The following is a 25,856-nucleotide window of genomic DNA, read 5'->3' on the forward strand; positions in this document are numbered from 1 at the left end:
TAATAATAGAGGAGGCCGCCTGCTCCTTTAAGAGCCTACTTGTTGAATAGCCTACTCCACTACAACACATTGTAACAAACATGGTTATCAAAGTATTCCTCGCCTCTTCGTCGGGATCCACCGCGGTAAGTGTTCTTATCAACTTTCCTCCGGTTGAAGATACTTCTTAAAACCGAGCAGGACTTTCTCTCACACACTGAGCGCTAAACCTTCGACATGAATGTCACTTGCTTGCGGTTTTGGCATATACGTAGATGATGGACGCTTAGTTTTTTACCCCTCTGCAGCGGTTCAATACTTTCATTATCTCGCAGGTCGATGTGATTCACATGCAGATCTTTCTAGAACAGGGGGCTCCGAACGTTCTTCATGTCTCGAGACGCTTTCAGCCCACAGAAACCCTTTATCGTAGTATTTGTGATCAGATGTACCTTGTTTAAACACTATGTGTGATGACCACAGCAGGGCTGAATATATCTTCTGGGTCTACTTTTGGCAAAGCTAAATAAGCAGTTTGACGGCCTGGTGGCCCAGCTGGCCAACAGTGTTTGTCTCGCAGCAGTAAAAGTTTGGTTTTGTCCTCTTGAGTAGATTTTTGTTTGTTTGTTTGTCTTCCATGCAGTGTATACTGGGAGAGGTGCAGGGGCCCCACACTGTGTTTAGAAATGTTACGACTGAATCTAGTCCACTTTGTGTCTTACACAATTCAGATCTCATTCTAATTTGTTAGAAAATAGTGAAAAATAGACCCTCACTTTATCCCAGGACCCTAAAATGATATATTCATGTTACAGTTCCTGTCAAGCTAACAGTCCAAAATATAAATATATCCAATCTGAAGCGATATATTTGGCATTTGTGCTCGATTAAAAACTTCAACAACTAATCAAATATCAAAATAGTTAGTAATTGCTCAAGTCGTAGTTTATATGTTTGGTAGGACACAGGAACGGGGAAAGGTGGTGCACACTTATTAAACACAAAAAAACGCTGGTATTTACAATCTTTAAAGTTAAATATTACAGCCCTTTTCCCCACACGCTGTGCAATCAGTGCTAATTTTCATAACGCGTATTACTATTTGTTCTCCTGCCTCCCAGATCAAGAAGAAGCAGCAAGATGTGGTCGGCTTCCTGGAGGCTCTCAAAGTGGAGTACGCTCCGCTGGACATCGCCTGCAACGAGGAGAACCGCATGTGGATGAGGCAGAACGTCCCCGAGGAGAAGAAGCCCTCCAACGGCATCCCGCTGCCCCCTCAGATCTTCAACGAGGAGGGCTACTGTGGGGTATGTACGCAGAAACAGGGATTTACTGGATTTGTAACTACTACACTGCACATACCTGCATGATGAGGAAGTGGGAATGGAAGATGCAGTGAGTTGTTAAAGAACGTTCTCTTTTGTTTTGAATGCAGGATTACGAGACGTTCTTCGACGCCAAGGAGGACAACATGGTGTATGCCTTCCTGGGGCTGCCTCCTCCTCCTGGGTCAAAGGTTGGAACTATTTTCTTCTAAATAAAATAATTGAATTCGCCCCTACGCCAGATCTGCTGTATTGGGACAGCAGCGATAGTGTTTTTTGTATTTAACCGAAGAGCTTATTGTTTTTTTAATAGCAGGTTTAAAGTTAGTGGAACACAATTAGTCTTTGTGCAATACATCACCAGCTGTTTGTAGTAGACAGTATGTGACATCTGTCAGAGAAAGATGTTCCTTTAGGATTTTAAGTACTAGAACGATACAATTTAGGCAATTTGGCAAAAATCTCACGAGAACCATTAAACCTGTGCGATCAACAGAATTAATCAAGCAGTCATCAGGTTATTAAACAACAAGTTTAGCATAATTTGTTAGAAAATTGTGAAAAATAGACAACATCACTGTATCCCAGAGCCCATAATGATGCCTTTATATTACATTTCCTGTCAAACTAACAGTCCAAGACAGAAACATATTGAATCTGCGGTGATATATTTGGCATTTGTGCTTGATAAATCACGGAATATCAAAATACGTTTCTAATTAAACAACTGTAAAGCGTGCACAGGGCTTGAAATGAACATCAAACACCACTATATATGATGATGTTTCTTTATTACCATGTCATGCATACATCCTGCATACAGCCCACATGGGATTACAAGGCAGCAGAACTCATTTAAACCAGATCCAGAATGCTGCACAAGCATTTTAAAGCAATACTACAGAGTCCAAAAATACTGTGAAGAACAACGCAACGTACTTAATCATGTTGTCAGATCTTGATGCCTATAACAAAACTCATAGGGACTGTAACTGATGAAGCATATATCTAACCTTAAACTTGTTGAAATTGATACAGAGAGGACATATTGACTGGTGATCTAAACAGTTCAAGCCCTGCTTTTGTTTGACACACTTTTGTTAAAGTTGATAATTTTTTATTGACCCAGGAAGCAGAGCAGGCTGACAAGGCGCTCATTGTGGAGAACGGGACCCACGCTGAGGAAACCAATGCCGAGGAGAGCCTTGAGGAATCAATAGTAATGCCGTCGATACTTTTGTTCTCCCCCCGTCGTGTTTCCTTTTTCCCCGTGTCTCAACTTTTCCTCTCCACCCAGCGTAACTTCTCTCCATACCCGTCGACTCGAACAGACTCTTAACTTCCTCTCTGTCCCAGTCATCACCACTGACTAATCTTCTGGAGTTCTGCATGAGAGAGAATTAATAACACAACACACTTGAGTTGTCATATCGCTGTGTCACTGTGTCCGGACTGCCACAGAGGTGTGAAGCATCATGTTCCTACAATCCTGTCTGCAACTAGTATATAACAGAGTGGAGTATGTTTGATTTGCATTGTAAAATGTGATGTTTTGTTTCATTATTGTGGTTTTGTTCAATACGTAAAACAAGCATGTTGTGTTTTTCATACTTCCAGTCACTTTCCTCCCAAATGAAAATCCCTGCTGGACCTCTGTTTCCCCACAGTATCTGCAATGTCATTTTAGGTGCATTTTCTTTCTAGCAGGAGTGCGGGTTGTGCTTTTACCGGTCAACATTTTGGGAAAAATGCACTTATTCGCTGAGACTGAGTTGAGAAAAGTAAGGCCCACTCTCATGTCTGTAAGGTAAATGTTAGCTTAGCACAAAGACTGGAGAGGTGAAAACAGCTAGCCTGGCTCTGTCCAAAGACCTAAAAAGCTCTCAGATTAACTCGTTATACCTCGTTAGTTTATTCTGTAATAGTCTGGCACATAAACTGTTGTCTTCTTCAATTCATGATGCATCATAGCCAACTTTTGGTTCTTTTAACCGCCGCCGCTTCTACCCCTCCTCTGCTTTATTCCCAGGATTGACTAACTCCGACCATTTGAGCCTCTGAACCTCTCCAGCTGATGAACCAGTGCCTGAACAACTATGCCATTAATATTCCAAGTCGCTTGTTTTCCTCCATCACCAGTTTGTTGTTGTTCTCACCTCACAAAAAAAGGAGGTTCCGGTGGAGGCGCGAAATGGGAATGAGGAGGAGGTAGCAGAAGGAGAAACTGCAGAGGAGGAAGTCACGGAAGGAGACGAGGCCCCCGCAGACGAGGAGGAGGAGGCAGTGGAAGAAACAGACGAGGTCACAGAAGACACAGTAATTGCCACTCAACTGCAATCCAACCTCCCGTAGTTTTGCCTCTCCCTCCGTCCCTTTAATGTTTGAATGTAATGTCTTCTCCTCCACCTTCCCATCATTCCTGGAATGCTCTGTTTTTCCTTCCCTCAGCATCTCTACTGTCCCTTTAATGTCCCTTTCTTCCATATTAAGGGTTTGCCTCCTTTTTGAGTGCCTGTCATCCTCGTACTGCATCTCCTTGTCAATTCTCTCTTCAGGATTCAGTCGTTTATTAACCAAAAATGTTCCTCTTCACCGTTCTTGTTCAGCACCACTGTACATTTAACCATTTCACTGTTGTATTTCTGCAACCTTTTGTCCAGTTTCTTTTTTTATTTTCCTCCATGTGTCTTTGTATTTTGCTGACGACGTTGTTTCCACTTGTCTTCCATCCCGCATTTCACTGCACTTCTCCGATCACTATTAACCGCCCTGTTCCAAGTCTGTCAGTAGGGTCCCACAAACACCCCACGTCTCTGGTTCAATGAGCCTGCTCTGTGGATGCTGTTGTGTTTTAGTGTGAATAATGTGCAGTATAAGTTCTGTGTGTGGGGGATCAGTCCGTACATGTAAGCACAGTCTGACATCTCTAATACTGTCTTATCTCTTCTGTCAGCAGGCCCAAGCAGAAGAGGAGGAGGAGGAAGAGGAACAGGTAGGTTTATCAGGAGTTTACAAACACACACCGATGTCTGCTTCTGGAGATCTGAAAATAATGATTACTAACATGAGCTGCACTTGTCGAGTGTCTATTGAATTGTAAATTAATCTGTTTTAATTCTCACGCCAGAGCTGGATTTATGATATTGTAAAAAAAAAAATTGGGCAGATTTTTTGTTTGCCGGCGGTTTTAAGAACCTCAAATAGAATTTCTATTAGTGAGAGTTTCTACTCCCCTTTTAAAATGAGTTGTATTATTTCACACACGACTTATTTACAACAACGTTTCTGTTGTTTTTAATCAGTATCCATGTGAAATCTGTTATAATATATAATCCTCTTTCCTTAATGATGTGAGCTAGTCTCAGTTGATCCAATGCAAACCTCTAATGTCCAGTATGTTAGATAGAAGACTCTCATTCAGAGGTTCAAACCCACTCTGACTGTAAATTACTGTACAACACTCAGGTTTTAGTGGATACTCTCCCATTCTCTGTACCAGGGTAGTGGGTATTTCTTTTTTTAATTGACGCACCACTTGGACTGTGCACAAGCATTTGAATGCCTGAAACTTAATATCTTCAGTTCAGCCGCTGTTTGCCAGACTCTGGTGTTGAGAATGCATGTCATGATCATCAAACACATTTAACAGCCTCACACCACTAGGAAAACTATACAAAGAAGACATTCTGGCAGTGATAGTTGATTTAACTCAACATTTACCTACTATTATGCGGCATGTCCGCAGTTAAAAAATGCTACATTCCACTTTAACTACACAGTTTGGTCTTTTACCGTGACACATTTATATGCCCTGGTAATGTGAGGTTTATTCAGTTCTTATTGCCATTTTTAATTAAAGCTACACACAGTCTCCCCACCTTCTTCTTCAGGTAGCTGCATGTAAGAACTGGCACGTCTCTTCAGCTTGTGTTCCGGTCCATGGAAATCAACTGACTCACATTCACTTAGATGCATCAGTTTCAGAGGTCCTGCAGCAGTCTTGTTCCTCGTGCACGCACCGTACGGCCTTTGACCCCCTCTTTGCCCTTTTGTCCATCTCTTGGTTTGCTCCCTCCAGGAGGAAGATGATTTGCAGTCAGAGGTAACTGTGCGTCGGCGATCATCTCTGTCTGCGGCTCCTCCGTATAGTCATCAGCAGTGTGGGTTTGATGGTGCACAGATCAGGGAAGGCTGCTCCGGTTGGGTTGGGATGGGCTTGGGTGCTGTTCCCACTCATCTGTACACTCTTTAATGTGCTCACTTCACCTTTCTTTCTTTCCCCTTCTATCTTCTCTCTCTCTCCATCACTCTACTCCCATTTGTTTCCCATCTCCTTTCTGCTAACATCCTGTTCCTCATTTCTTCCCAGTTTCTGTAGCTGCCTCCTGACAACCTCAACCATCCCCACGTAGTTTCCATTTTAAGTCAGAGGACTTTTCTATAGCGCATGCCTGTGGTGCTCTTTTGCTCCCCCACACAGCCGTCTGACCTGCTATCTGTTATTTACTTCTAGGAGGAAGAAGAGCTTCGGCAGCTTGAGGTAGATTCACGTGATGTTTCTTTAACCCGCCCCAATCCTTCCTCAGTTTCCTTCATCACTTCCCAGACTATCAAGCATTCCTTCAAATTTTCTCTTTCACTAGATAACTAGTAGACTCAGAATAAGATTCAGGACAACACTGTTGGCCATACTAAGAGGTTTTGCGTGTGTATCGTCTCCACTCACAAATGCAGTGACGATTGAAAGCATGACCTCCAGTGCTTGTCATAAGAACATATCCAATACAAGAATCATTTTTTAGAAAGGTAATACTGCAATATACTGACTAATTTAAAGTCCCTTTACTTATATATGTCATTAGTTTGATACTGCATTCTAGTATGTGTGCAATGAATTTACAGTATGTTCTCAAAGTTCTTCTACATCCCTGTTTGCATTCACACGAGCTCAAGCACATACACACATCTCAGCATGCACTTACACACAGGGGTGTCATCTCTTCTTGGGGCTGGTGGAGACTAGTGTCTCGCTCCCTTTTTAAAGTCTTGTTTTTGACCCACACACTTTTACAGTTTCAGTATGATTGACTCACTAAAAAAACTCTCTAAAAAGCGTCCTCATGCTCTCCAGATGAGAGAATATTGATTCAGTTATCTTTTTTGTTGGACATATAGGAAGACCTCCGGCTACATTGAGCACCACACACTCATGAAACCAGACCTATGTGTTCGATCACACATTGTATCTCACACTGACAGTATTCCCTAGAGAATTCGGACTTAACCAGATCCCAGGATTAAAAAAACAACAACAAAACAACAAAAGTCCAGATCCTAAAATGTCCCTTTGTTTGATGTGCTGTGTGAAAAGAGCTCCGCCTCTCTGAAACATTCCAGCCTCTGCCTGATCTTCTGTCACGTATGCTTCACTGCTTTGCTTCGCCTTCTTTCCTCTCTACCTCTCCATCTATTGTGTTGTTGTCCCACTTCTCTTGCAGGAGCAAGACAAACAAGGCTTTCTGTTGTTGTTTGTGGCGTCCTGTTTTTTTTTTTTAAGGCTGTATAAAATGTAGGGTTTAAACTGTCCTCCCTCTTTATTTAGTCTCTCTCTCTCTGTGTTGCTGCATGGATTTGCCGGTTATCTTACATGGAGATGCCTGATGGTGTGCAGCATGAGAAATATGACAAAATGTTAATTAAACGGAAGGTGGATTTAGTGTGGTGACAAAAATGCGAGTCCATATACAGACCATGAATTACGTTGATCTTCTTTCCTTCTGTGTGACATTTAATTACTAAACACAACACGGTTTTATCTTCCGTAGGAAGAAGAAGAGGCTGAAGTACAAGAGGTACATATTCTGTTCTGCATCGTGTGAATCATATTTGGATTTTGATGCATGATCTGACCGCATACAAAGACAACACAGGTGTATGCAAACATTTCTACTGTTTCCATCCAAGGCAACTTTGTGTCGCGAAGTCAAGTGCACACAAGTGACTCAGCTGTGATTTTCACAGATGAGCTTTGCTTCAAGATGGCATCTGACCACACAGTAGCTGTTGTTAGTTCAGTGTTGCATTAAAGAACATTTACTCAGCCATTTTTCTCGGAGTCTGCCAAGACATCTTTACTTCTTTTTGTTTTGATGCCTTGAGAACAGGTGGAAAGTTTTGATGTGTTGTTCAACCCTGCCTGTTTGCACACGAGCATAACGTGGACATGTTGTGTTGCACGGAGAGGGGACACTCTGACCTGACAGGGGGACATGTCTTATTCTCTTTTTTTTTTTTTTTTTTTGAAGAAGAAGTCATACCTTTTGTTTCTTTTTGCCAAGAGCGCTTTGAAACAAAGTGGATGCGACAAGTTCCAAAGAGGATGGATGAGATGGAGCACTTCTTGTTGTTTTTGCAACACTAGGAGAACAAAAGCACATAAATATATTTAGTTACATCAGATGACCCACTGGGCTATAAACTGCTGCCTACTTTGTTTTCAGGTGTCATAGATCTGTTTGTGTGATGGCGTTTGGCACTCATCTTTTATGGTGCGCCGTCTTAAGCACCACTCTTGTCTCACTTAGGTCATCCCAGGATAAACTGAACTCTGTGGGTCATTAGCTCTCTTTCTCTCTCGTCCCCGCCGTCGTTGCCACCGGCCGCACCTCTCTCGGGTTACTCCTCCATTTATAACCCACCATCCCTACAAACACTAACACGTGAAGTCCTCTCACCTCGCTGTCATTCGGGACCGTGGCTTCACACAACCCCTGTCTTCTGTCTTTCTTTTTTTCAACACGTCAAAGGAAGAAGAAGAAGAAGACTTGGAAGAAACACAGGTAGTATCACAGAAACGAGTTCAATCCATTCTTTTTTTTTTTTTTTTACATCTGAACTGCTGCCTGTGCTTGAAATGCCTGCAGAAAGTCTTGTTTCGCTCTTATTAAAAGGGTGGATCTGTGTGGGACACAAATACACTTTAATCGGGCATCTTGATTATTCAGACCCAGTCATCACTGATTTTAGGAGAGCAATAAGGGAAAAGAGAAGCTTTTGGCTTTTTTTTTATACCATCTGTCGGAGGAATCAGCGTTGCTTTTATTTGTGCAACAAACTAAGCTTAAATCCACTAGGCTTAAAGCCGCACTCACTCACTGGATCCGACTCGGGTCACTGAGACAAATTGCGGACACAACAAGCAACCTAGACTGCACCAATTTGTACTAAATTATTAGATTTTTCAAAACCTTCAGATGCTATAATCACATAACAATTCTACAGAAAGTAATTCAAAACACAGATTTTGACACATTCTTGAGAATTTTCTACTTCTGTCATCTTTCACTTCTTCCTATTTGTTATTCTTACGTGATTATTTCTTTTTCACAGGAGGAAGAGGCCGAGTAGTTGAAGCCAGATGACCTTGTTGATGCTGACTTGCTACTCTCCAGGTGAAACGCGACACTTTCTCCACTGCTTTGTGTCAGTGCTTGTGCTTTACCACTGGAGGGCAGTAACACATTATGTGAATTAATAGCAAACGTTACACCACAGCATGAATAGGTCCCCTTGGTGTTGCTTTGATATTTGGCATTTTATGTAACCAGATTAATTAAACTGTGTTTTGCTTTTATGTGCCTCTTTGACCCCGCTATCAAATCAAAGGCCGCCGAATAATAGCAGGCGATTACGCAAACCTCTCTGCTTTATCTACATTGTATACTGTGCCCATGAAGCAGCGCTGTAGCATTCAGTACGACGTATAATGTTCTTGCCTTTCACATATGGGATGCATAAATCTCATGCTAATGCTGACGTTCCCCTTGCTTCACCTTGGTGTTTGCATTGTGTTGTCTTTTGGTTTTTCCGTTGACTTGCACTTTGAGGTGTTCAGTCAGAGGAAACTAAATAATGCAGCAGCTTATTTACAAGGGACTGCCACTACTGGCTCCATCTGCAGACAGCTTCAGTGAGCACACAGAATGCCTGGGGATCATCTGGAGCCACAACAAAAACATCCTTTTTTTTTTTTTTTTTGTTCCTCTGAGGCAGCGATGATGATGAGGATGTTAATGATGATAATAATAATCCTAATCTTCAAAGCATGTCTTTTAGTCCCTCTGCGCATGTCAGGCATCTATGACCCCGCTGCATTATGGGCCACAGAGCAAGCTTTTGCAGGAATGGGCGACGCTCGTGTCCCTCAGCTGTCTCCCAACCCCTGCGAGCCCCTGTCATGCCTTGTTAGAGGTAGCTGCTAAGTGAGCTTCAGATGTGCCTCCGGAGGAGCGGGCACGCTGGGTGGCACAGGCGTAGCGGTGGTGGTGGCTGTCTCAGCCACCGCAGACTGTCTACTGGGAAATGTGTGACCTCGTTTTTTTTATTTTTATGTTTGTTTCCTGTTCGCCTTGTGTTTCAGCCTGAAGGAGCCTCCCGTTACGTCTCTCCCTGACCCCATGACGCTTGAACCCCTCCACCTCTCCCCGAGGCCACACTGGACTCCACTGGAAACTGTCGGTCATGTGCTTGAAGGCGCCATCCGAAATGAAGAGTCCGAACCCACATTTGCCCCCCCCCCCCCACCCTCTTCTCTTTTGACTGCAATGTTGACTTAATTTTTATATTTTGCATTTAGAGACTGTACTGAAAATGAGTAGCCTAGTGGTGTCAGTTTGTTTTTAATGAGTAGCTTTTGTAAAATGCAAAACAGTTATTTTGTTAGACTCAAACATATTTCTCATGTTTTACTTTTAGAAAGTCGAGTTTTCTAACACAGACAGTGACCTTTTCAAAAAACATTACTGTGGCATACTTCAGCTTGTGGCCTACTTCAGATTCAAAGGTTCTTACTCTCTAGTGTGTTCAGCAGTTTTACCAATGTCGTGCCTTGTTGACTCCCTCCACCAAGTGAATGTATGAATGCAAACTAAGACTTCTAATGGCCACATGAGAAAAGACTACGCACATACCGCAAACTACTCCACCACCACTATAATTACTTCTGCCAATACTGCTGTCTAATCAATGCACTTTGTTGAATGAAGAGGGAAACATGTGACTAAGTCTTGGATGCAATGGAAAATGCAATAAAGTAGACTGGTATAGAAAGAAACCCCAGTGGTTCCATTTCTTTTGTTGACATATTTATAGATCAATGGACCATTGTGCATGTTGAGCAGCGCAGGGGCAAACAGGAAGATGAAGCAAATGCCTCGTCCAAAGAGGTCCCGGGAAAATGAGGAGGGAAGCATACGATAACAAAGAAATATATATTTGGCAAGGCATTGTAAGTACTTTACAATACAATGTAAGAGCTGTCAACAGGGTACAATAGGCTGTCATCTAACCACTTCAGTACGAAGGAATTTACTATGTTTAATTAAAGAAACAAGCAGATCACTGGTGTTGACAAATCTGTGTTCCTCATTTCCAAAATAAAGAAAACACATTAAAAGGCCTAACCAGCCAAAAGTTCTTAAAACAAGACAAAGGGTCTACAGCCATGCTAGCAACCGTGTGAGGCTGCATGCTAACGCTAACGTGCTGATGTGTAGCAGGTATAATGGTTAGCATGTTTAACATCTTATTTCAGCTGATAGCATGCTAACATTTGCTAAAATTAGCCCTAACCAAAAAGTAGTTGAGGCTTAAAGGGGACATATCATAAAAAACTCACTTTTCAGTGCGTGTGCACATCCATTTGGGTATCTGGAGTGCCTACCAACTCATAAACTGTAAAAAAAGACTGGATCAGAAAACATTCCGGCTCGTTGGAATATTTCACTAAAAGCCAAAAATGGAAACTCGTAGTTGCATTAGAGGCAATAAAGTCATTAGGATTCATCTCCTGGGGAACATGAATGTTGTTGAGATATTTCAGTCTAGACCAAAGAGGTGGACCAACCTGACAGACTGACATTGCCATCCAATGCCACAGCGCTAGCATGGCTAACAGTTCTCAAAGCACACTGAGAACTTCATAGTGTACATCTCTCATGTTTACCATACGGCTACATCATCCAGCGTGTCCACAGCCATTCATTTGAAGAGGGCGGAGGTCTACGGCCCCCTGGGAACTGGGGACTTACAAGGGGGTATTGTTTGCACTCTGAGTCACTCTATATTTACATCAGTGTGCAGCACGGGGCAAAGTTCGCACTGAGTTTGGTAATATTTAACAGCACAGGTTTTGGGTGACATGGCTGAGCACCAAGAGTGAGGAAGGTGCAGCATTGTTGACATGTTTCCATCGCGTGGGACACTTGCCGCTGATCCACAGAGACACCAAACTGAGGTGGGTCAGATAAACACTGCGGTGTTTATTGTTATTTACTGTTCAACTTGAACTTCGCTCAGTCGGTGCTGCTTTATGCTGTGTGGGAAATAAATGGTTGAGACACAGGTGCAGCGTTGCAAGTTTGTTATGTACAAGATCTCAGTGATTTTACTGGTTAACTTTGTGTCTAAATAAGTAATCATACTCTGACCTGAATTAAATTTAACTGAAACTCTTACTTTTACTAAAATATGATTTGTTGTAAAATGATCAGAGAGTTCATTCCATGGAGTAACTTTACAGTCCTATTCAGGTAACTTTCTTATTTTTATTATCTTTTCTGTCAGAGATAAAGTGATGGATACCTCAAAACGATTATTGATTATTGATTAAATGGAAAGAAATCTCAAATCATTCTTTTTCATCCTCCAAAGTCTCTCTGTCTACAAATGTCCAACTTAATTAATTAATTAATTAGTTGTATTCAGGGTTAAGCCAAAAACTATGTCACGCCTTCAGCTAGTACAAAATACAGCTGCTCGGCTTTTAACGAATACTAGAAGACAAGATCACATCGGCCCAATGCTGAAATATTTTATGTAAATATCTATGTAAAGTATTGTTTAATTAACTTTATAATACTGAGTTTAATGTTTAAATGACATGAATGCACAAGGATGAGTTAAGCTAAGAATGAATAAAATAATAAATAATTTAAATTTAACAAAATAGAAACAAATTTTTTTGAATTGTATTTAATTTTATTTCCAGGAAGAACTTAAAGGATTTGATTGCAATGGAAAAGTCCTCTTGTCTTTTATAGAGGATGTAGGATATGTATATATGTTTTATATTTTAAAGGCTTTTTTTAAACAAGACTACAGACATGCTAGCAGCTCAAAGAGATACTAATTAGCAGTAAACACGAGTACAGCTGAAGCTGATGTGAAAGAACCATTCACCCCCTGAGTTACATGGATATGTGACCAAATTTCATGGCAATCCATCCAGTAGTTCAGATATTTCAGTCTGGACCAGAGTTGTGGACTAACAGAAAGACAAACCCACTCCTGACGCCTTGTTGCTAGCATGGCTCAAGACTTGAGATTATGATCAACCGTCTTCCTCTGTTGGGAAATAATTAAATTCCTTTTGTCTCCGGTCCGTTCAGCATCGAACAATGGATTAACTGGATCGACGGATTAAACATGGACATCTTCTATCTGTTCGTGCTCCTGCTTTCGTGCAGGATTCAAGGTGAGAGTTCAGTGCAGCTCCAAACAAACACAGCAGCTTGTTTGATTGGAGCTGTGTCACAAAGGGCCAGTGATGTGGTTGTACTACCGGCCACATTCAGTGCTGTGGTGTGCTTAGTAGCAGCATTGTTCAGATTAAACCCACAATCTAATTAGAAGGCCTAATTATCTTTCCTTTATAATTACTTTTCTTCAAAAAAAAATGTGTTCAGTTAATTTGATATGGACATTAGAATTGTAACACACATTAACGCCACAGACCAGACGCGCTGTGTATAGTGTTTCTAACGAAATGCTAATTTACAACACCTCTGTCCACAGCTGCCTATCTTAGTAAGATGAAGACCGTGGTCAGGGGGCTTCAGAGTTACTGGTTCATGGTCCCAATAGGAGCACGCATACATGACGCTCATTAGACTGCCATTCTCTGATTGCGATGAAAAGAAAAAGCCATAAAGGCTGGCCTCGATATTTCTCAGCCCTAATGTCCTGAACGGATGCTTAATTTAGGATTCTGCAGGCTTTATCAAACTCTGTAGGTTTCCCTGCATGTTAAAATGTTCAGCCTGCAGAATGATGCAGTGGCCTTTTGCCAACAGCTACAGATTCATTTACACTCTCCTACTTTTGTTCGTAATTCTTCCCTAAATCCTACTTGCCCTCATTCATGCACCCGTCCAAATCACCGAGAAAGAAGAAACAGTTTTAAGGAGTTGTTTCATTCTCTTTCTTTGTCTCTTTATGCCTCAAAGGCTTTCTCTCTTTCTTTTTTACTCGCTCTCTCCATGTCCTAATTGTTATGGGAAATGTGTTTGAAAGTGACACACTGGCTCCTCTATAGTTCTTGTGTTCTTTGAGCAAACTGAGCGATTGCCTCTACTTACGGCTCACTGATTCTCCACCATATTTATGGGTTTCCTTTACTGCACCAACCTTCAATTCATCCCCGACTATAAAAGGCAAAGTCTCTTCTCAGATAATCTGTGACAACTTCTCCAATAACGTGTTACTTATTATTTCTGTACAAATGTAATCTAACTGTATGTGCGCATTGCATTCATTTTATGTGGTTTGAGATCATTTTTGAAGTAATCAGTGTGCATTGCAAAAATAATGTAGTATAATAATGTTTCCTATCTTGCTAAAATTGCATTCACGTGCTAATGTCACTCAAGAGAACTGTAGCATTTGACTGTTGTTAAACTGTTTATGTTCAGAATATAGATCTGTGTTTCCCTACTACGAGTGATTTTCTGATGAGGTCAGTAGTGAGTTTGCAAAGCCAGCTTAATACTGAATGGCCGAACATTGCTTTTTAATACCACTGGACTCCAGGAAGCCACAGCGTCCGTCCATGAAATAGTCTCATAGCCTGGATATTTTTTGTTGTTGTATGGATTAAACAAAAACGATGTCATGCATTAAGTAGTGAGCTTTAGACGTTGTCACTTTTGGGACTTTGTCACGTTTTGCTAAGCTAAGCTAACTGGCTACTTGCTCCATAGCTACATACTTGAGAGTGGTATCCATCTTTTCATCTAACTCTCAACAAGAAAGCGAATAAGCGCATTTCCCAACATGCCAGACTACTTCGTTCAAGTACGTTAGCAGCAGTGTTAGTCAGTGTTGCTCTGGTGATCGATATGTTTCATACTCAGCTCAACATGGAAGGACTAATGTGTTTTATTTCTGTCTCTCTTTGGTTTTCAGTAGTCGCAGGTCGGATGAAGCTGTCGCCTGAAACACTAACTGTCCTGCGAGGAGAGGAGGTCCGTTTTACCTGCAGTGCCTCCAACAGCCGGTGGACTGTTATGGTGTGGCTGCTGAACGGCACAGCGGTTCTCACCATCGCAAAGGATGGTGGTGTCCTGCCCTCCGTCAACCCGAATGTGACGGCCGAGACAAGCCCCGTCTCACATGGAGACAGCTGGGTGTTTGTCCTGAAGTTCACAGAGAGGCACGACCAGGGACCAGTGACCTGTGACCTCCAGGGCATCGATAGGAAAACAGCAAGCCTGTTTGTACAAGGTCTGTATGTCCGTATGTGTGTGTGTGTGTGTGTGTGTGTGTGTGTGTGTGTGTGTGTGAGTGTGAGTGTGAGTGTGAGAGAGAGAGAGAGAGAGACTCAGAGGAGGTGCTATGTGCATGTGTACGCATGTGTGTGTGATTCACTGTAGCAGGAAGGCAGCAAGGAACTGTTTATTTCAGCTGCAGAGAATTTCAAAGGCTTTCTGTGCAGCCAGAACTCACATTCTTGCAAACTAGAGTCTTGTCCACACACACACACGCAAAGCAGTGAAGGAAACGAAGCAGATGGCAAGTCTCAAATACAACTATTGCAGCGCGAGAGAGTGCAGAAACACACTGAATTTAACCTTGACGAGGCAAAAAGCACCATGTAAAAAGGAGGTAAATGAAGGGACTACAAGTTGTATAGCTGATTGATTCTGCCGACAGAACACAAAGAGTCAGAGACGAATAATGTTGTATTTTGCCTCAGCATTCAAGGCGCTCATCCTGATTCAGTGCTTTTGTTTTAAATTTCTTGAAGTGGGGATTTAAGGATGAAAGTTTTCTGTAAAAGCAGCTGAACAAGCGCCTCAGTGATCAATCACGGTGTGTGTCAATATCATTTAGGCCTGTGTGGTGGGGTACAGGTGCCCAGGCATGTTTGATGGTCTCCGTGACATTGTTGATGACAGTGTGGATGGTGTCGGTTGATGGGAATTGATTGGCCCTCAGATATAAATACCAGGCGGAAAAGCGCCGGACTCCATGCCAGTCAGACCCGGCAGCAGAGCAGGATTTACAGGCCGATCTCCCCTCCTCTCCTGAGAGTCAGGACTTTGTAAGAATCAGTAGTTCTCTGCAGTTCTGATGAGGTTGATGACTCACGCTGAAGAGCACTGCAGCATTTTGACCTGATTGAAAGACAAAAAAGGTCTAAACAAGCAAGTTAGAGCAGATTCACTTAAATTGGCCGTACCATTCACGAACAGTTTCATTTCCACACAAATTAGGGACAGTAAAAAAAAATGATTAGGATTTGTGGGGAGGTCAGGAAAGGTTAAGCAGTTTTTCCTTTTTGCTGGAGGGAGGACAGCCGGGTTTTTTTGGGGGGGGAGGGCAAAGAAGGATATTTCAATTTTGACACTTAATTCAAAAGAAGGATCAAAGTTTTGTACGGCTGTTTCAAGTTCAAAGACTGCTTGATGAAAAATGACACATTTCAGAAGATTATTGACACACGCATCTCTGGGAAGATATTGACCACTCGATGCTATTCACAGTTTGAGCTCACACGGAGGTGGCACACCTCAAACTAGACGACAACTTATAACGCAATACAAAGCCTCAAGACCTGCTTGGACCTGCGTTTCTCTTGACCTTATCATTCAGCTTATTTGCATCTGCAGTACGCACAAACTGAACTGAGAGCTCAGCTAAAAAAATAAAAAATCAGCACGGAAACATCCTCTCTGTAAACAGGCGAGAGGATACAAAACCAATGACCCATTGCCTCCGATATATTACGGAGAGAGCCTCCATTGCTGCCAGTGCCACAAATCCCCACTGACACATGCAGCCATTAACAGTAGTGCATGGTGAATCAGACCCTCTGGTCTGGATGCAGAGGATCACTATGGCCTGACACAGCCTTTGAATTAATTGTGCATCCTGGCACGCCCAGTTAACAGTCAGCAACTCTGCCCGTGATTTGTGTACTGCAGCTTCAAACATACTGTTGGACAGGAGCCACAAATCCACCGCGGCCTGGACGACTCTGTATACTATCATCCGCACTCCCCCCCCCCCCCCCTGCTTTAATTGTCCAGCATGAAGATGATGTAAATATGACAACACACTCCTGCTTCCTTCCTCCTGCTGCTCCTTCTCTGCTTACACACACACACACACACACGCACACGCACACACACACACACACACACACGCCTCTCACTTGAGCAAATCAATACAGTTGCATGCACTGTTGAGTAAGAAAGCGTCTGCAGTGAAGGCTAGAGCTGCAGAAAAGTCTTCTATGTAGATCAGAGGAGGAGAGTGAACAGTAGAAGAGTAGAAGTGCCGTCCTCATTGGAATAAAGTCACACCCACACATACATGATTTTTTTAAAATGTAAGACAAAATTCATGCGCATACACAGCAATCCTGCAGACAGACATGTACAAGTGTTTAAATGCTGCCCTCAGTAATTTACTCTCTGAGGACCCCTGCTGAAAAATCACTGGAATTAGAGTTAGCTGACGGCTCCCTGCCTCACACAACGTCTTCAGAGTTCCCCTACAGTGATTAATCAACCTTATGACACCTTATTTCAGGGATCACTTAAATTGGAGCTTTGGGAGAGAGTGCTGATATCGTCCCTTTCTCTATTCAGATGTATCAACCTGCCGTGATCACCCGGAGCCCCTCATCAGTCAGTGCAAATGAGGCTGCTGGTTCCTCGCCAACCTTTATTCAACGGCGCAGAGATTCTGAAAGAGCAGCCGTAGTCCACTCTTTGAGAATGGGACGGTACGATGTTTATGACACAAAATCAGGCATCAAATGAAAGCCTGCAGGGGAAAAGGGAGAGCCAATAAAGCGTACCAAACCAGCTGAGGATTTGAATTTAAATCAACACAGACGTGTCATTCGCATACACAAAGCATCGAAGCTTCTGTAATTATCTTTCTGTCTGTGGCAATCGTCTGTTGCATTCGGCGCCTTTCATTCTGCCAGACAATGGACTTCACGTATGAGATACTGTATATCTCCCAGGGCCTTAAGTGGCTTATTTGGCTGGCAGGGAAGGAGATGAAGGGGAAAAGAGGAGATGGATCCGTCAGGCAATTGAGACTTTGAGACACGCGATCATTCGCCCGGGACGAATAAAATCCGTCTTTTGTATATGAGCGGGAGAACTGGAGAGGTGATGCTCACCTTTGGGTGCAGATGCATGGATGCAAAAACGTGCATTTCAACAGAGATTCATGGATTCCTGCCCGGCGTTGATATTCATAAACTTACTCACACTCATGCATGTACAGCAATATACATAAGTAGGCTACATGAATAAGAAGAAGAAGAAATAGGTTTGTGATTGTGATTGCAGAAAAAGGCAGCGTGAAAGTCGTTGGGGAAGACAAGTTGGCTTTTAAGGGGCAGTCGGTCCCGTTTGAATGCCAAGCAGCCGGATGGTACCCTCCACCCACTTTGCAATGGCAGGTGAATGACAAAAAGGTAAGTGCATATAACCTTCTCACTACGGTAATATTTAGAAATGACGAAAGGATTTTATATTACAGAACACTCATCAAGCTCAAGGTGTAGCGTTGCAACTCTTCATTTAGACACACACACACACACACACAGAGGAATGAAGTGACTGGGCACTCAAAACACAAGAAAAAACTGTTTTATCAGGTGTAATCCCAATACAGTATAATGCACTCATTTTGGTTTATGGCAATACAATAGGCAAAGAAGGGATTTTTTGTTTCTGACAAAATTCACAGACCTCTTTGTAATCATTTGAGCTCAAAACCACAAGTATCCATTCAAAATCAGTAGAGTCTCTAATGGAGTGGCTCTGCAGAGGAGGTGTATTTGCAGGCGAATTATTATTTTTAGGCTTTCTTTTGGGAGAAAATAACTTAAAAACTCTTCCAGATCGTTGTCAGAGTGTCAGTTTGTCATAGTGACAACTGCACTGCTTTTAAAAGGGTCCAACAAAGCCTACAGATTATCCTGTCATCGTATCTGGAACGATAATTGTCTCAAGTTACATTTTTTGGTGCTAAGTACCAAAAACCAAATGAGCTTCATTACACATTGGTGTTAATGTGAACTACAGTCACACTGATCTGCCACTGAATAGAGCATTTTACTGGCTGAACAAATCTAAAACAGATCCGTCATCTCCAAAGAGTTAGGCGTTTAAAAACAGACATGGTCACAGCGTCGGCTGCATCACAAGAAGAGAAAAAAAAAATACTTTAACATTTGTACTGTTTCTTTAAATACAGCTCTGTTTTGATTATTTACATAATAACTGCAAAACTAATTATCTCTCTCTCTGGGGATTGGCGTGGAGGTGAACCAGGATGAATACAACATCAGCAGTGAAGAGTCAGGGAAGAGCCTCTTCACTGTAACCAGCAACCTCAGCGTTACGGCAGTGAAGAGCTCTCATGTGGCTTGTCTGGCCTCCGTGTCTGCCCTCCTCACACCACTGAAGAGCAGCGTCCGTCTGACAGTGGGTGAGAGGACGCCGCCGTCGCGCTTTGTTCTGTCCTAGTGTAGTTCTCTGTCTTTACATTCCTTCTCTCTCTTTGTCCTTTCTTTTTTTTCCCCTGTTCCTTTCTCTTTTTGGGACGCCTGTGAATCATCACTGGGCATTAATATTGAAGAGGAGAGAGGAAAGAGAAAAGAGCCGCCAGATCAACACTGCATGAGTTTGCATCACAAGAGCAAACCTCTCTAGGCCCAGAATACAAATACTACATCATTATCTTAGTAATGTTCCATTTGTAGTTGTAACATTTTCTTAAAATCCACGAAGAGCAGATTCCCCCACCGCATATTAAAACAGGAGATTGAACACAGCGTTCATTACACTGTGTCTGCAAATCTGTAATTGAATTGCAAGGTAACAACACCGCTTCGACGCTTCTTTAGTGAAACACCGATGAGACCTTTTCCTCCTCAGTTGCAGAGGTGCTGCAGGAGGAGGAAGATGACTGCACGCTCCCTCTGGCACTCACGGCCTCCCTCTCTGCTCTTCTGCTGCTCCTCCTGCTCTGCACCTGCACCGTCCTCTGGCACAGGCGAAGGAGACAAGCAAGTATGCACTTTTGTCTGTCTTGAATTGCTTTAGGTGAGAAGAAAAAAAAACGTCACCTCCCCCTACACTTTTCCAGTCCAGAAACTGTGATTAAAGGATAATGGAGAAGATGGGCGGTTGCACGCTGTGACTCGGCACTGCCCCACGCTGGCCTTCACCAAGGACACGGCTTATATTTTGTGACAAAGGCAGAACATTAGTTGTCAGCGCAAAAAGCTTTTCTTCTCAGAAGACAGCAACAGCAGGAATGTTAGATAAGTATGTGGACTGTATGACTGCAAATCGTCAGGAGGAAGGACTATTAATGCTCACCCTGAATAAACACTGCAGGGGTGAGCCTGAGCGAGACGTTTCACCAGCTAAACAGTGCGACGATACATCTGTCGCCCCAATTACAGTCACTTTACCGAGTCCAACTGAAATTAAGTAGCATGTTTCTTTCTGCTTTAACGTACATATCTGTCCTCCCCTTCTTTGGGGATAAAACTAGAATTTGCACTTTACATCTGCGTCTGTCCAAAATGTCATCACTTCATAATTTTATCCTGTAAGCCAGTGTGTGGAAATTTTCATAATTGGCATATGAATTCTTGAATTATGGCCGAAAAGTGTTTTATGTGCTAACAGTGGCCTTTGACCACCAAATTCTAATGTCTGTTAGACGTAACGTAACACCTTCCCTCAAGACTTTCCGGAGATATTGCATTTGCACAAATAGGATGGACGTACAACTAGATGGACAACCCAAAAACATAATGCCTCCGGCCACGGCTGTCACCGACGTGGAGGAATTATAATCATCAAGTTTCAACTTTGTGCTATTGCACTTTCAATAATGTCTTCTATCAAACACCAGCCAGGAAACAGTATTTCCCCTTTAATGGACTGGTGGTCTTTACTCTACTGGCGCATGATTTAATGAACGTGTTACAGGATGTTGCAGGAAAATAGGTTACAAAAAAATAGGTAACTGCATTGAGTCTCCCTTGGGTAAATAAAGGGACCATGTTCCAGTCCTGGGTTTATATCATAACCCTGTCAGTTGAGACATGCAGATGAGTTGACAGTTGTTTAATGTGGCGACTCTGGACAAGCTATCAACCTGCGTGTGAAGAGGATTACGGCTGTTGGTACACTGGCAGAGATCGTACCTTGGGGAACATAAGGTCCTGACTCACACCTAGTTCCTGCCAAATGAGTCAGTATGTTTGACATGAAGCTTTTGGACACAGCTTGTTCTGTAGAGTTAAATAAACAAGTGAGGCGCCTGTTCAAAACATGCCCGTTCAGAAACGGACCGAATGCCTCGGCAATACTCCTGCCATGACGTAGTTGAGTCGCACACCCAAGTCACAGCTACTCGCGGTCAGAAACACCAGTGAAATAAACTCTGGTTCAGGAAAAAACACCAGGGGCAGAATTTAATATCAGGCGAGGTAGACAACCCGGGCCCCAAATGAAAAGGGCCCCAAACAGCTACGGAATTTTGTGGCTGAGATGAAAACGAGTCGCGAAAGTTTCCGACGGGGGCGAAAAGCATTGCGCCGGAAAAGGGGTGAAAATTAGCTTATCCTCCCAGGTGTCATGTTTGCATCACTGTCGATCTAAACTGGAGCTGATGAATACCTGCGATTACTGCAGAGTCATTTATCCCGGGAATGAATACAGATTGAAACCTTTCCCGCTAAAGACAAAAGCCAGATGTTAGGTGTTTTTTTTTGTTTGTCCAGTGGGAAATGTGGTTTAGAATACTAGCACCTCCAAAACTCACTATTTAACATATTGTAACTCATTTGTCCTTTTTTACACTGAGGTTTTTGTACCGATTAAACAATAAATGTTAGTCAGTAAGCTTAAGGGGCGTTAGGCGTATCTTGTTTCCTTCAGATAAAACCAGGCTAACTGCTAAGCTAAATAATTGCTAGAGTGGCGTTACTCTTCTCATTTAACTCTCTGCAAAAAAGCCCCTGAACATAATTTCCAAAATGTTGAACTACTCCTTGAAGACAAAACATGTTGATTTTTTTGTTTGTTTGTAAAGTCTAAAGGTGACTAAGGCATTACTGAATTGCATGGCTCAGTAATAAGGGCTTTAAACCCCCACACAGTGAGACGGTTTCACTGCAACTCTTTTAGAGCTCAAAACCCCGGCCTAGAATCTGTGTCACCTCAGAGACGTCGATGCCTTGGCAAGTTGGTGGAGGTAAAGTGGTGTGATGTTGTAAAAAGTCTGGCCGGGAAAGAGGGATGTTGCAGAGATGCTTCTGGAGTGCCATCGCCGAGGGGATCGTTGTTCTATAGCACGCGGAGCCGGAGGAGGCCTGTTTGTGCGCGATAACAAAAAGAGGCCCTAAGTCACTCATTTAGAAGTCAGCGTAATCCCCCTGACTGATTGTGAACTGTTGCAAATCACGGCTATGGTTTAGAGCTAAGGGATTATCACGAAGCAGGTGTGACCTTTCTCCTCCGGCAGCCGATTCTGTACCTGAAACGCATGGTACCGTCTTCGCCGTCGTCTTCACGGCTTCTATGAAGCAAAATAAGTTGAATTAACTTGGTGAGGATGTGGCATGGCTCCAAGCCACTAAGCTCTTCTTTGAGTAATCCACCTCAATGGGGAGTAATGTATGCTTTGTAATTTGGGGGAAAATAGAAGGGATCTAATGTAGTCACCCTCAAAGACTTTGGCCAGCGTGACAGCAGGGATTCAAAATATAATGACGAAGGCAATTTCTTTCCCTGTATAAAGGAGCAGTTTATACGTCTCCTGAGGCAAGCGCCATCTGCACCACTGTTATATTGTTGTGTTTTCGCCGTGGCCAGGAGGACCTTTGGCAAAGACAACCATGAAGCGGTATTACAAAACTCATTAACACTCAGCTGCAGCTTTCACCGTTGAACAGCAAACTGACTGGAGGCTATGATATTAGTGCGGAATCCAGAGCTAATAAACAACGGGACATTTACAGCTTTCACACTGTTGTGGTGAGCAAGCACAATGGTTCTGTGGTCAAGGCAGTGAGAATAATACAGTTATTGGCTGACAGCTCATAATAATTCTGTAAACATAATGACTCATTCTCTTTCAGAACCGAGCCCACAGGAGGCAATAAGGTAAGATTTAAGAGCTATTTTTTTCTCGACACCTTTTGCTTTATGAGGCTATTTTCAAACAATGAAAACCTTGGATTTTCTCCACTTTCCAAACCAACAAACACAACTTTAAGATAATGTAAAAGTGATTGACTTGAGGAGAAAGTAGCTGCCAATAATCTGTGAAGGAGTCCCGGCTGTATTGAGCTCCATTTATACTAATATGAAGACTCAGCAATCTCTATTAATACGGGCAACTTATTTCTGAGAATGAATGGGCTTTTATTGTTTCTCATTATAAAAGAAAATTGGAGACATGAATTAGATGCATTAAATAGTCATTACATTTTGCAACAACTTAATTAAGATTTAAATTGTTGTTGGCTCATTTAAGAAGCATTACTGTTGTCAGGATCTTCCATGCGGCTGAAACACGCGTTATAACTTCCCCATTGAGCACATTGCAGTGAGAGTGGAGCACGTCGGCGAGGTCTCATAAAATGCACTGAAAGATGATGACGCTCATTTTTTAATCTGTCAAAGCATTTTATGATGAAAACAATGCAGAGGCCCCTGATATATACTGCAGCTTTGTGAGAAAGGAAAGATTGTCTGTTCACAACTGCACAGCCTCTCTAAAGGTTATCTTTTTCCATTGGACATTCATTTGGGCATTTGCAGGTCCGACCAATCGGTGAGCGGGAGACGCTCGGTTGCTGAGCAGACGGGAGGGAACGTGAACCTGGGATATTCGAGCGAGGGCCCCACAGGTGAGAGAGCGACACACAGTTCACCATGATAACTGTACGACTCTACTGCAACTGTTGAATCACAATGAGAGGGTTGACAGAAGAACATCTGAGCGTACAAATAGTTCAGCTGGGGCAATAACACAATAACAATAACTTTAATTACTGCACAGGTTTTCTGCTGGGGCTTCTGTTTTTTTTTACTTCTTCTTTCGAAAAGACAAATTTGACAGTTTGCACTTTCAAAGATCTCTGATACAGGTCAATACATGTTATAAATGATTAAATATCGCTCCAGTCACTTTAAAAAACATTTTCAGTATGTTTACGTCTGTTCTTAAAAGTTGCACGAGTTGTGTAATTCATCACATTTAACATAAAGTCTGTGTTCATTCTTTTGTCAAAGTTAGATTATGATTGCCCTGTAATGACATTTTATCGCAGATTGATTCTCCATAATAATAATAATGATACTTTGACAAAAAACAGTAACGCTTGATGTTCACTGTGATGGATTACGCAATTTAAGCACGATTCAAGAGTCTGTTAATGGGTATTCATGCTCTATTGAAATGTAAAGAAGCCAACGGATGTCTGGAGTAATAGAAATAGATCGACTGAAATTCCTTAAGCCCTTCAGCATGGTTTGCAAAATGGTTAGCTGTAAATATTAAGTACACATGCAAGACGAATCATTTCAGTCAGAGCTGGCTGTTGTACTTATTTATATGTTTTAAATTGAGACAGAAACAAAAGATAGAGTTTAACTCGGGACGCTGTGTCAATTTGGTAAACATAACAGACAAACGAGCCACTAAATCACCCGATTCTTTCTATTTTTGCCGAGGTCAGCTTTAAGTACAAAGTGGTCCGTATAGCCGGTCAGAGGGACTGCGAGGTTAGATCAGGCTAAATTGATGTTTTTCACCCTGCAGATGCAGTTAACAATGAGCTAATCGGGGAAACTCGTAGGCAGGAGGACTTTGTCATCTTTCACAAGGTAAGAGAGAGAGAGAGAGAGAGAGAGAGAGAGAGAGAAACTGAATAATGCAGCCATTCATTCTGCAGCTGGAGTTTCTGCCACATCCTCCCATGTTGATGGGAACAAGAACAAACTGCTGTGCTGTTGCACCTCCCCTGTTCTCCCAGTAGACAGCTAGATGTTAGGCAGGGATGTGGAATAACGTGCTTTCTGGCACAGCGCCACACAATGTCATCAGCACTATATTTTTCAGTTTACAGGGCACTAATGTGGCGCCATCATCATCATCGACATCATCATGTTGTACATGCTGGCATGGACTAAACTGAACTTTTTTCAACCTTTCTTGTAATCGAGGAATAGATTTATAGATTTATATTTAATAGATATCGCTATGAATATATTCTGTATTGATATCTTGTGCTTTGTCCTGGTATCTAACAATGGAGGAAGGAGGGACAAGTGTTCCCCTTCAGTGCTGGTGCATGTGGCCTTCTTTCCCAATTACGTCTGATGTAGAGCGGCTCTGTGCTGAGTTCACAAGTTCAGTTCTGAGCTCTGTGTTGAGTTCACAAGTTCAGTTCTGATTCACTGTCTTTGAAGTAATGAGTTTGAGTTCGGTAATAGGATTGCCGTATCTGGAGGGACTAAGGGTGGAAGACAGTTTGAGGACTTTAAGGCAATAGTTGTCCTCCAGTCGTCCTCAGATACGTCTGCGTATCCCCAGTGTCACTGCTGCTGTAGGAGACAGGTTTCAGGACAGGAATATCTGTTTGTTGTCATTCTACAGTGCTGATGTATTGTCACTAAAACCTAAATTTAATGGTGTGTGTGTCCCAGGTCCCTGATGTGGTGTCCTCCAGCAGCTTGTCTCTACACAATATGGCACCACCGCAGGTGTGTCTATCAGAGGAAAACTCCAAGAATGTCAGGAGAATTACCACAGTTTGAATTATGATATGAAATATAAAAAGAATGTGGTGTCAATGATGTACACTATTGTACAGGACAGTATTTACAGGTGGGCCACTCACCATAATGTTTGACATTTTTGTAAAGTTGTAAGCTAATCGTTATGTAATCTTTAGCTAAATGTGTGCAGCACATTATTTCTAAAATATATTGTGATGCCTTTAACTTTAATGTATCCTTAAACTGTTTTTAGAATAAACAAAGAAAAAGTTTTTTAAATTTTCAATACATTTTTGTGCTCCTTTATGTTCTTGCCTTACATCTATATAGTTTGAGCAGGCCATGGTAATTTGGACCAAAACAGGATATAAACTACAGTGTGTACTTTCATTCAAAAAATTCCAGTTTATTACAACTTTTTGCAGCTTTGGCTGTA

At 42.3% G+C, this 25,856-nt stretch overlaps 2 protein-coding genes across 2 annotated transcripts; both read left to right on the plus strand.

Moving 5' to 3' along the window:
* Positions 1-14: 14 nt before the first annotated feature.
* On the plus strand, positions 15-10,635 carry sh3bgr (SH3 domain binding glutamate-rich protein). Its single transcript, XM_076099971.1, has 10 exons — positions 15-125; positions 1,101-1,286; positions 1,415-1,495; positions 2,434-2,523; positions 3,474-3,620; positions 4,258-4,296; positions 5,383-5,406; positions 7,130-7,156; positions 8,694-8,755; positions 9,724-10,635. Exons 1-9 carry the CDS (start codon positions 81-83, stop codon positions 8,709-8,711), a joined length of 657 nt encoding a protein of 218 aa, XP_075956086.1. The 5' UTR covers positions 15-80; the 3' UTR covers positions 8,712-8,755; positions 9,724-10,635.
* Positions 10,636-12,788: 2,153 nt separating this feature from the next.
* igsf5b (immunoglobulin superfamily, member 5b) lies at positions 12,789-25,459 on the plus strand. The gene is made up of 9 exons (XM_076099850.1): positions 12,789-12,837; positions 14,550-14,864; positions 17,954-18,081; positions 18,935-19,100; positions 19,550-19,684; positions 22,774-22,798; positions 23,459-23,547; positions 24,462-24,526; positions 25,349-25,459. Exons 1-9 carry the CDS (start codon positions 12,789-12,791, stop codon positions 25,457-25,459), a joined length of 1,083 nt encoding a protein of 360 aa, XP_075955965.1.
* The last annotated feature ends 397 nt before the right edge of the window (positions 25,460-25,856 follow it).

Source organism: Anarhichas minor, unplaced genomic scaffold (genome assembly GCF_050575085.1).
Source record: "Anarhichas minor isolate MPS153535 unplaced genomic scaffold, ASM5057508v1 ptg000026l, whole genome shotgun sequence".
Taxonomy (NCBI): Eukaryota; Metazoa; Chordata; class Actinopteri; order Perciformes; family Anarhichadidae; genus Anarhichas; species Anarhichas minor.

Coding starts and splice junctions, on each gene's coding strand:
- sh3bgr (XM_076099971.1), top strand. CDS start 81: ATGGTTATCAAAGTATTCCTCGCCTCTTCGTCGGGATCCACCGCG. Junction 2,524..3,473: donor AGAGCCTTGAGGAATCAATA/GTAATGCCGTCG, acceptor TCACAAAAAAAG/GAGGTTCCGGTGGAGGCGCG. Junction 4,297..5,382: donor AGGAGGAGGAAGAGGAACAG/GTAGGTTTATCA, acceptor TGCTCCCTCCAG/GAGGAAGATGATTTGCAGTC.
- igsf5b (XM_076099850.1), top strand. CDS start 12,789: ATGGACATCTTCTATCTGTTCGTGCTCCTGCTTTCGTGCAGGATTCAA. Junction 14,865..17,953: donor AGCAAGCCTGTTTGTACAAG/GTCTGTATGTCC, acceptor TTGTGATTGCAG/AAAAAGGCAGCGTGAAAGTC. Junction 22,799..23,458: donor AGCCCACAGGAGGCAATAAG/GTAAGATTTAAG, acceptor GGGCATTTGCAG/GTCCGACCAATCGGTGAGCG.